Source organism: Idiotropiscis lumnitzeri, chromosome 6 (assembly GCF_059441095.1).
Source record: "Idiotropiscis lumnitzeri isolate Australia: NSW breed Sydney's pygmy pipehorse chromosome 6, RoL_Ilum_1.0, whole genome shotgun sequence".
Lineage (NCBI taxonomy): Eukaryota > Metazoa > Chordata > Actinopteri > Syngnathiformes > Syngnathidae > Idiotropiscis > Idiotropiscis lumnitzeri.
This window is the reverse complement of record NC_142396.1, coordinates 4,826,414-4,837,100: the sequence shown is the minus strand read 5'-3', so window position 1 is coordinate 4,837,100 and position 10,687 is coordinate 4,826,414. Positions and strand designations below refer to the sequence as shown.

At 43.2% G+C, this 10,687-nt stretch overlaps 1 protein-coding gene across 1 annotated transcript; it reads right to left on the bottom strand.

The window, feature by feature from the left end:
* Positions 1-226: 226 nt before the first annotated feature.
* On the bottom strand, positions 227-9,397 carry LOC148334764 (muscarinic acetylcholine receptor M2-like). Its single transcript, XM_088297816.1, has 4 exons — positions 9,269-9,397; positions 4,389-4,571; positions 2,806-3,678; positions 227-1,968 (listed from the first exon to the last, which is right to left on the bottom strand). Exons 2-4 carry the CDS (start codon positions 4,539-4,541, stop codon positions 1,657-1,659), a joined length of 1,338 nt encoding a protein of 445 aa, XP_088153942.1. The 5' UTR covers positions 4,542-4,571; positions 9,269-9,397; the 3' UTR covers positions 227-1,656.
* Between the last annotated feature and the right edge of the window lie 1,290 nt (positions 9,398-10,687).

Here is a 10,687-nt window from a genome sequence, read left to right as displayed (position 1 = left end):
CGAAACCGTGTTGCTCTCGTCGCGTCAAATGGCTCCCAGCAAACTCCTTCTGACTCTCAATTTTGCTTCACTTTTTTACCACTAGAGAGCGTAATTGTCCCATAGTTGTTAAAAGACTTGCCATCAACTCCTTTGAAAGTAAAGCATTACTGAGCCGCTCGATGATTTTCCAGTCGGCTGCCACCTGTGCTCTTCCGCTCTCATTTCTTGTAATGAACAGAAAGTGCTCCATCCATTTATTGTTTATTCAAACACAACATTTATTCTCATGCCATGATTTATTGGACATTTCACGTAAACATCAATTCAGGAAGGAAGCGCGCGCAATGCAGGTATTTATAAATAACATATTTGGACTAGTTTCACGACATCCGCTCACCATGGAGCGAACTTGAACACAGATGCACATTTCACTAACACAATGTTTCCGAATTGTTAATGTTTCTTTCCATACACTTGACACATGATGAGTATTACTTTACACGGTGTGGTTAGTTTTAAAGCAGCGTACACACATATTTACTGTGTTGTGCCACAACATGCCAGGTAGCACTGACGGAAAAAAAAAACAATGTAAGAGCAAAAATAAGAGGCAGAGAAGGTCACCAACTAAGCTCCCGCCATAGTAATTGTTCCTTCAGAGGGGTGAGAATATATGACTGTGAGAATTTGCTGTGCTTGTATGTGTTGCTGCTCCATGTGTGTTAGAGTAGCAGTTGTTTGAAGAATTAAGATTTATTTATTTTGGTCATGTACACTAAAATTGACTTTTTGACCCATCATGGCAAGAACACACTGGAACAAAGAGCTGCTTAAGCACCCAGGGAGCAGTTTGGCTTATTGCTGTCTTGCTCAAGGACACCACAGTCTTGTGTCAATGCGCGGGTTGGTCTTGAACCAGAGGTGTGTGGAGTGTTATCAGAGCAGTAAGAAAAGGTTTGTACGCAATTAAAGAAAATGTTATGCGTGTACCCCGCTGAACACGACACATTGCACATGATCACAAGGAGCAAAAACTGGAGAACGCCAAAAAAACGTAACAAATGTATCTTGGTGGTGTTAAATGTTAAAACGTTGCAATGGATGAGGAAATAGAGTAATGCCTTGACTTACGAGTTTCGTTTTTTTCTACAAGTGATGTCCCGAGCTGGAGTCAGGTGGCCAGTTAGTCTGTGTGTGAGCATCTGGGTGTGAGTCGGTGAATGAGGAAATCGTGTTAAAGACACTTTAAGTACCTAAAGCCCATATCGCACTGAGCCATGAAGGTTTGCAAGCGTGTGTGCATGGAGCAAAACTCACAAGTTGAGTCACTTGCGAGCCCAGATACCACTGTCCTGTCTTTAATCTATATGATTGGTCATTTTTAGTTGGACAGTGCATAAATAGCAGATCATCTATTCACACAGCACATCTCCATTCATTGACAGGGGCCCTGGAAATGAGCCCTGTGGGACACCTAAAAAGATGGACAGGCCCAAACCTGGTAAAACTAAAAATAATAATAAATTAAATTAGGGTCTGACCAGAAAAAAAATGAAAAATGTTGTGACTCTCGTAAGTCAAGCTACCACTGTACATTAAAAGAAACGCATGCAACATTTCAGCCTTTAGTTGACTTTGTACATTTGATGCCCCGAGTCCGCGTTGATCGCCGCCTCACCGCATCGCTCGTATGTTCTTGTACTGGCACAGCAGCAGATGCTTGAAGGTGTTTTTGAAGGTGGTGTTACAGAGGGCATAGCAGGCCGGGTTGATGGTGCTGTTGATGTAGCACAGCCAGTAGCCGATGGTCCACAGGGCGTTGGGGATGCAGACGGAGCAGAAGGTGTTGATCAGCACCATCACGTTATACGGCGTCCATGTCACCACGAAGGCCACCAGGATGGCCATGATGGTGCGCGTCACCTTCTTCTCCCGGGAGGACGTGCTTTTCTTGCGCCACTTGGCCACCGTGCTTTGCCTTGTCACCTGGAGGGAAATGGATGGCGTCACATCCGTGGGATGTGTGCTGGTCTAAATGCTATCAGAAGGACTGACCTACATTTTTGTCACGGCCTGGCGGAAGCCTTGCATCTCCCAAATAAATTACTACTTTTCAGGAAACCCAAAAAAACACCAGTCATCCCAAGGCTGCGCACAAAAGCGACTGTGGTTACATTATCTACTCCAATTTATTTTTCACAGGTCTTAGAGCCATTTATATCAAATCTATTCATTAGTCAATGTTGCAGTTCGTCACGCCACAGCTTACTAAATGTTGTTTGATTAGTGTAAAACAAACAAGTGAGGGATGAGGACGGACTCCTACTTCTACTCCTCTCCTAGTACCGCATGGGCAAGCTACATCGACAACTGGTAATTTTAAGCTATGTCGATTATCAACCCATCATACGTTAAATGATTATGAGGTCCGATATTTGACATTTTGACGATTATCGGCATTGGCCTTTTTTTAACTTTCAAGGCCGATAAATTAATTGGTTTATTTTGGCTTGCGGCAGCGCACGTCTCTATCTCTCTCTTTTCTCTGCTGTGCTCGTGACCCTGCCTGCAGAAGCAGATTGTCCCGCCCACAGCACTATCTGATCGGTTCCTTGTAGCAGCCTATCAGCAGGGACGTGCCTGTTTGCTTTTTCACCTTGAGTCACACGCACGACGGGAGAGAGCATAGGAAGGAAAGGAAACAGACTTTGCCGAAATTTGTACAAACGTTAGTCAACTCAACTCTGTTTCGGTATCGGCCGTGAGAAAAAAATGGATATCGGTCTATCGCAAATGCTGACACAGTGGAGTGAATTTATTTACCTTCAGCATCGCCCTTGTAGCTTGACAGTCCGTCAAGGATGTTGCCCTGGAAGCTGGTTCTGTTTGGTTCATCCTTCTTATGGCGTTCAGTCCCCTCAGCACGGAAACGGGGACCTCGTTCTCCGTAGATGTGGAGGGTTGGACGCTGTCCGCCTCCGGTTCGACCTGCTCGGGTTTGTCTTCCTTGCAAGGAGCACTTCCGTTCTGCTGCTGCAGTGCCTCCTTCTCCTTGCTCTGCGCAGCTTCCCTCAGCTGCTCCCTCATCTTCTGAATGCAACTGTTCTGGATCTGGTTCTCGCCCGCGTCCTCCTGACTGTGCGAGTGAGCTTCGCCAATACTGGTGCCGGACGTCTTCCTGCTGTCCCTCTGCATGCGGCTACGGCTGGCCCTCGAGATGCGCCAGTAGAGGTAGATCATGATGGCCACCGGTAGGTAGAAGGCCGCGATGGCCGTGCCGAACGTCACGGCCGGGTTGGAGAAAAACTGAATGTAGCACTGGCCCGGCGGCACGGTTCTCCCACCGACAATGAACTGCCAGAACAAAATCGCCGGCGCCCACAGGACGAAGGACAACACCCAAGCGGCGGCGATCATCAGACCGGCCATCTTAGTGCTACGGCGCGCCGGGTAACTCAGAGGCTTGGTGACGCAGAAGTAACGATCGAAGCTGATGATCAGGAGGTTCATGACGGAGGCGTTGCTGACCACGTAGTCCACCGCCAGCCAAAGGTCGCACACAAGCGCTCCCAGGGGCCAGTGGCCAATCACGATGTAGACGGTGTACAGGTTCATGGAGCCGACGCCAATAATGAGGTCCGCACAGGCCAGACTGAACAGGAAGTAGTTGTTGACGGTCTGCAGGTTCCTGTTTACCTTTGGCAAAACCACATGAAGCAGGTTGTCAGATGCTAATCGTTTTTGTGCGATGTATGATTTCTGCCTTTTATTCGATTACACGCCCGGACATTTGTTCTCCAATTGCTTCTCCACTGTGGGAGACCTTACAAAAGGCTTTGGGTAAAATAAGAAATGAAATGTGAAAAGGAGCTAAGAAATGGTTGCTCTGGGGGGTTTTGTGACAAACGCTCAAGTGTTAGAGTCGTAAACCCATCCTTCCACGTCCTTTGAGCAAGGCAAAGCAATTTCAATTTCTTGAGTTATGATTTTAGCCTTCATCTTTTTATCCGTCGTTTTAATATGTGACGTATATTTCCTCCCAAAGATGGAACACCGGCAGTTATTAACTTTTCGAAAGCGAAGTTGATTAAAAATACACTCTACTGTCAGTGCTGTTGCAATTTTTGTTAATTAAAAAAAAAATCTGTCCAGGAATTTGCGGCAATCACGGCTTGCCTGAAATGTGATAACTGTGCCTGCCGGGAACATGATAGAAACGTCGCGTTCCTATTTTTTTCGCTTCGTCCTTCGGCATGCATTCATTCTCAGTGTTTTGGCTTCCCTTTCCGTTTGAGAGTTTGACCCTAGCTTGTCGATCAATATTCATGCACTAATTTTATCCAAAAGGCTTCTTTTGCAAGTTGACTTCTACTCATCAACTGCTTTGGCTTTGATTTTCAACGTACCTTTATGGAGAGCATGACCAGGATATTTCCGATGACGGTGATCAGACTGAGGGATCCCGCCACCAGAATGATGAGCACAATCTCCACTGCGTTGTAAGGACTGTCCGAGAAGAGGCCGGCCTCACCCCCGCTGCTGGTATTCACAGTCTCCATTGCGTCCTCTCTCGGGTGTGGTCAAAGAGCCTTCAGGTTGCCAATACAAAAAAAGAAAAGTACAATAATAAAATATTTGTACTTTATTTCGCTCCACCAGTGAAGGTCATCGATGCAAAAATGATCCGTAACACTTGGCAGGTGTTTGATAGTGTTTCAGCTTACGCTGAGTACGTGTGAACAGTGACCAGGTGAGCAAATAACGACTCGAGCAGCTGCGTTTGAAAACGGAGAACATATCGCGTTTGAAAGCCGATCGGCAAAGCACACCGGTATTAGTGCGTCGTTTCAAATCTGACTCCCTCCGAGATGTAATTATTCAACGTATTGGTATTGAAGAGATCGGAATCTTTTGCATCATTCTTGATTTGGAGATGACCGCATTATGAGTTTGCTTTTCCGAAAAGCCTCCTTTAAGTGCAAATAGGAAGCTGATATCATAACTTAATCTGCTGTTTACTCAAACGCCCCCCCCCGCCTCGAGGCTCCAACGGGATCATAGAAACACACTTCCAACATCTCGCAGGCTCATTTTTAAGACAGTCTCTTTCATTTTGCGGTCTTAAGAGGCATCACATGAGTGGATTGCTTCTTTGAAATAAACATTACAGCACTAAGAGAGCACGTTTTCAGATATTAAATTATGATTAGGCCGAGAGAAGGATTTAATAACGGTCTAAAAATAATCAGAAATCGCATACCCGTGGCATATCAAGGTTTGGTTGTCTGACAATAAATCACCGTCAAATGAATGTTGCAATTCCCCTGGGCGGCTTTTCGATAAACCCGCATCTTAACTGACCTGGAAGGGTAAACCCTGATTGGATATGTCCTGACAGGTTGGATGGGAGCGTGTAACATGGTCAGCCACCTACCCTTATACCTCAAGAGGGTTCCATGAAAATCCTCGGCCTCCTGCCCTGGAAGCGCAAAATCCGCTTTGAGAGGATGTGATGCGCAATTGTATGCTCCCATTCTGTGGAGTAAGATTGTATGGCTCTAGTTTTTAAACGAGTGTCCACTGAGCTTCAAGTCATGTGCAAACTACGGCCCGGGGGCCGCATGCGGCCCGTTAAACGTTTTAATCCGGCCTGCCGGAAGACATTTTCCGGTTAAGTAATGGTAAAACGTAATTCAAAAGGGAAGTCAACTCTAAGGAATTATTTGCATTATGTTCAATGTGCCTTCACGAGTCTAAAAATGGCTTTCTGATTAATATTATATAACTACGGCTATGTTCACACTGCGTGTTCCTAAACTTTTACTAAACACAACTTTGCTGATTCATGGATGATTATCTGTCAATATCTCTCTTCACCAACTCCAACCCTTTACAGCAGTGGTCCCCAACCACTGGTCAGTGGGCCATTTTGGATCAGGCTGCGGCGGGTCACAGGGTTGAATTAAAAAAAAAAATAAATAAATTGCAGTTGACGCATGTCAACATGCTAATTGTCTCAGTCGCATTCCGCTAACATCAAACACACAAGTGAAATGTGTAACGATAGCGTGTACGAAGACTGCTCGTCGCATAGCGTAATTTTATCTCTGGAAATGATTTTAATTTTATTGTTTTTTTGTTTTTTTTTAAATCAGCTGACAACTGTCTGCTCCATTTGTTATGTTTCCACCCACACTGCACATCCAAACACTCGTGATGCTGCTTTATGGTGCTTTGGATAAAAGCATCCGTTTAGTGATCTCTAATACTCCGGTCCCCCGCCCGAAAATTAAGCAAACAGCAAAACAGCCCAATTAAAGCAAAAGCAACCATTTTAGTGTGTGATGGGTTGATACGATTCCATTAAAAGAAAAAAACTGCCAAATATGCCCAACATAACAATGTGACGAAGCGATTTATTTTCATTCTAAAATCAATGTAAAGTCACTCAAGGGTCATTGCATGTTGTTCTCCGTCTGTACGTGGCTCCATTAGGCCACATGATAACATCATGCTGTACCTGAGAGACGTTTCCTTCCTGCTCTTACAGCCTCCTGAAACTTCATTACTGCATTGCTAACTCCATCTCTCACTCATCACGGACATACTGCGTTCGAATTATTTTCTGTTGCAAGACCACTAACAACTGTGTGTGTGTTTACATTTGGTCTGCATGTATTTTCTATACCCTGGACTGGACATGGCTTGACCAATTTTTCTGAGTTATGTTTTTTTTTTATTTATTTTATTTTATTTTTTTAGGATGGCTGGCTGAAATCATAGACTAGTCTATATTTTAGTATATTACCTTGTCTGTAAATACGACAAATATTAATATTATTCAAACGAATATTAAGTGTCAAACTCAAGACACGTGGCGGCAGATTGAGCCGCTTCAGCTTTTGTGGCCCATGAAATCAAACTGTGACAACTTCATGCACAAGGGTCATGAAATAAATAAAGTGAATAGTAGCTTACTGAAAACAATTTTTTACTTATTTTTCACAAATGTTTGGGCATATTAAAAAAAAAAAATGATCGAATCAGTCATCCTCCTACTGATTGAAGCACTTACAGATTGAACAAATAGTGGTCCCAGGATGGACCCCTGTGGAACCCCTCAGGTCATAACCATTTGATGTGTGACTGTTACCAATTCTCAACGAATGATGTGCATAGTAAAAAAAAAAAATTATACAATCGTACTCTGATTAATATGTTTAATTCTTAACGTGAGCCAGCCCTTAAATCAATTTATTCATACACCAATCAAATTTCCTCATTGAAATGAATGAAATTAATCTTTTTTAGCCAGCCCAAAACACAAACTTTTTTTTTTAATAAGAAAAATGGCATAATTAAAAAAAAAAAAAAAAAAAAACGTAAACACAGTTTGTCACAAGATGGTGCCAAAGAAATTTCTTCCAGGAAAACAGTAACCGGTTTAAAGAAAGCACCTTTTGAGCACCTGCGCTTAATGACGTCAGCATTTTTCCATCCTCTGAATGGTTGGTCAGATTAAAACTTTTGTTCCACATAACATGGACCGCAAAACATCTGTAGCAAGCATCTCTGGAGAATATTGTTGAAATTTTTGTCATTGTTTTTGTTAAAAATTGATTCGTAACGCCTCCAGATGATCATCTTTGATTTATTTTGGAGAAATTAGCAACGTTTGTTTGTGATAGCCAATTTGAGCTCAGTGTGTCCCTGGTCTGAGAAATGGGAAATTTCACATCTGCCCGAGATGGTGGCGGTGAGGGAGTGACGCGTTGGGGTGTGTGCGTGTGTGTGTGTGTGTGTGTGTGTGTGTGTGGCGGTGGGGTTTTACAAAGTCAAACTAGTGGCCACTGCTCTGAATGAAACAAAAGCAGCGAAGGGAGCGGCAGCTGCAGCAGCAAAGCAAAGCGGCAGCAGTGATTAAGCGACATAACTTTATTTCAGTTATCTCATTTCCTGCACGCAACTCAGGGGATTCCTCGGATGCACTCGGACTCACCGAGATGGGGAAGCCGCAGTTGGGAATCCTCTAGGCTTCGTATCAAAAGATTAAAACAACACCTTAGTTGTGTTCGGAATCATTTATTATTCCCTTTTTACGAATCGGTAGATTTTCATGTAGCGGACTATACGACACTTATTAGTCAAATGAAAAATATTTTTACGCCATTAATTGCGTCATTGCTGGTGCATAACTATAATATAGCTGGTGGACCTTTCATCATAAATATTAAACTCATAAATAAATTACGATAACACACCTGAGACCACCTACAGGCTGCAGATGGAACATGTGGCCAACATGAGCAACTGTGACACAGACGAGGCGCTGCAAGACTTTTGTTTTTAAGGATATTCAACTTGATACGCTTTGAGACCACCAACAGGCCATCGGTGCTAAAGCAGGCGGCCGACAGAAGCACGATGACACTTTGATGTCAAGACATTAAAAGAGGTGATGCAGGAGTTCTTAAGTCTGCTTTTATTAGAATTTTTATTTTATTTATTTGTTATTTTTCTTATTAATTATTATTATTATTATAATTACTGTTCGATCGCTACAGCACTTTTTTTTAAATCCGTGTTTTTTTTTAAGGTGCGCCATAGATGAAGTTGCTTTGGGTCATCTTGTCGCCAAGAAACTAAATTGAAGTGAGGGGAGGAGCTTCGTTTCGCCGTCTCGTCGTCAAGTCGAGATTTGCTGCCATTTTTTAGGCAATTCTAAACGTATTTGGGGCGACGTCAGTGACTCTACCCTCGTGACCATCGATTGTTCACTACTTTCCCAGGTGCATCGTGGGATACGTTGAGGGCACGATATATCGAGAAGTGTTTACCAACCTTTGGTGAGCCAAGGCACCCATTTTCCGTTATGGAAAAAAAAAAAAGTATGCGTCGCTCTGAAATAATGTTACTCTCGTCTTATTTTTCTCATCAAGTGTGTGAAATCTGAGCTTGTTTAATTTAGCGCAAAGCTGAAGCCGTAACTTATTCTGTTTTGTCAATGGCATCGATAGATGAACTGTGAATGAATCATAATTTGCCGTCAAATGAAGTAAAATTGGGATAATTTCCCGCTGGGAATCTCTGAAGTATACGATGAATAATTGCGGCATTAAAATATCACTCCAGAGGGGAAACAAGCAAAACATAGAAAGGAGTTCCACCAGAAGACCAAACACCACAATTGGTTACCGCAATTATTTAAATTGGCACCGGTCATTTCTCATATATTACCACACATAATAATAATAATGTCATTCCTTTTTGGAAAAAGTGCCCTTACCTTCAACGTTTGTCGGCGAATCTCACCTGACGTGTCTGAGCACGCTTCATGTGCTCCATGTTCCTGTCGCCTCTGTGGGCAAACTGGAGGCGAGCAGAAAGTAACTGGATGTTGCTCCTCCTCTGGCAGTGTGTGTGTGTGTGTGTGTGTGTGTGTGTGTGTGTGGCTGACAGACAGTTAAGGCATTGAGGGAGGGAGGGGAGACAGGGAGGCGGAATCGACAGGAGCTTTTAGTGACTCTCGTGTTGTAAGCCTGCAGCCAGAGTGGCAAATTTGAATAAACAGGCGGCGAGAGAGCGTGGTGGCCTCTGCTCGCTGCTGCAGGCCCGATGTTTGGAATAGAGTCATATAAAAAAAAAAAATGCTAAGGCACAATTAACTCATTCACCACCAGCCGAGAAAAAAAAAAATGGATATTTGACGTGTTTAGCCGTCAATGGTAGGCAATGAGTTAAAGCCTGGAATTTTATTTAAAAAAAAAAAAAAAAAAAAGGGGAAAGAATGAAACAGGACGGTCGCTGCAGGACGTTAACCTTTGAAACTCTGTTGTTTTGACCTTTTCAGTTAAACCTGTGACGCAGTGTGCTCCAGCTGCTGGATGACCTTCCTTTGATGGAATTATTACAAAGAAGAATGGTTGCACTTTGTACGAGCGTATTGCCAAATGAAGAGTTTGCCGTTGATTGGGGGAAAAAAAAGAAATAAAAAAAAAAAAAGGAATATAGTAACAGGGATTCATTCCGTTTGCTTCGTGCCCACGTTTTGCAATTTTATAAAATGTTGCTGACATTAAGCAAATTGCTTGAATAGTTGGGTGTTTAATTTTTAGTTCTCTTTTGTTTTACGTGTCACTTATACAGTAAAGAACAGGTCAACAAACTCAAATGTAACAATTTTTTTTTCATTGACGTGACCAGACATTGAAAAGGCAATTTGCCAAAAAATAGTCCCCTTTAAAATCTCTTGCCGTGCTTGTGTGATCTACTTGCTGATAATAATTAAATGTTAGCTTCAGTGCCCCAACTTAGAAGTATTTTGACTGAAGAGTCATCACGTGCTCTAGGCCAAGATCCAAAATTTGAGTTCCGAACGAGCATCAGCTACGTTGCCACTTAAACTCATTCACGACCATCTTCATCATCTTTTTGACGTCTTGAGCCGTCAATGGCAGTGAACGAGTTAAATTGAGTTTGTGGGGACAGTCAGAGACTCACACGGAAGTCAATCCTTCACCAACTCCTGACATCACTCGCCAGGCCACACCCCTTCAAGGGGAAGTCAACCCGAAAGTTTTCTTTATAAGAAGAATATGTTCTATGCGGGCCCACCAGTCAAAATATTCCGTCGACTGAAAAACAACATCACAGTTGCTCAGAGCTCAGGTAACGACCAATCGTGGCTCACGCTTCAGCCGTAATC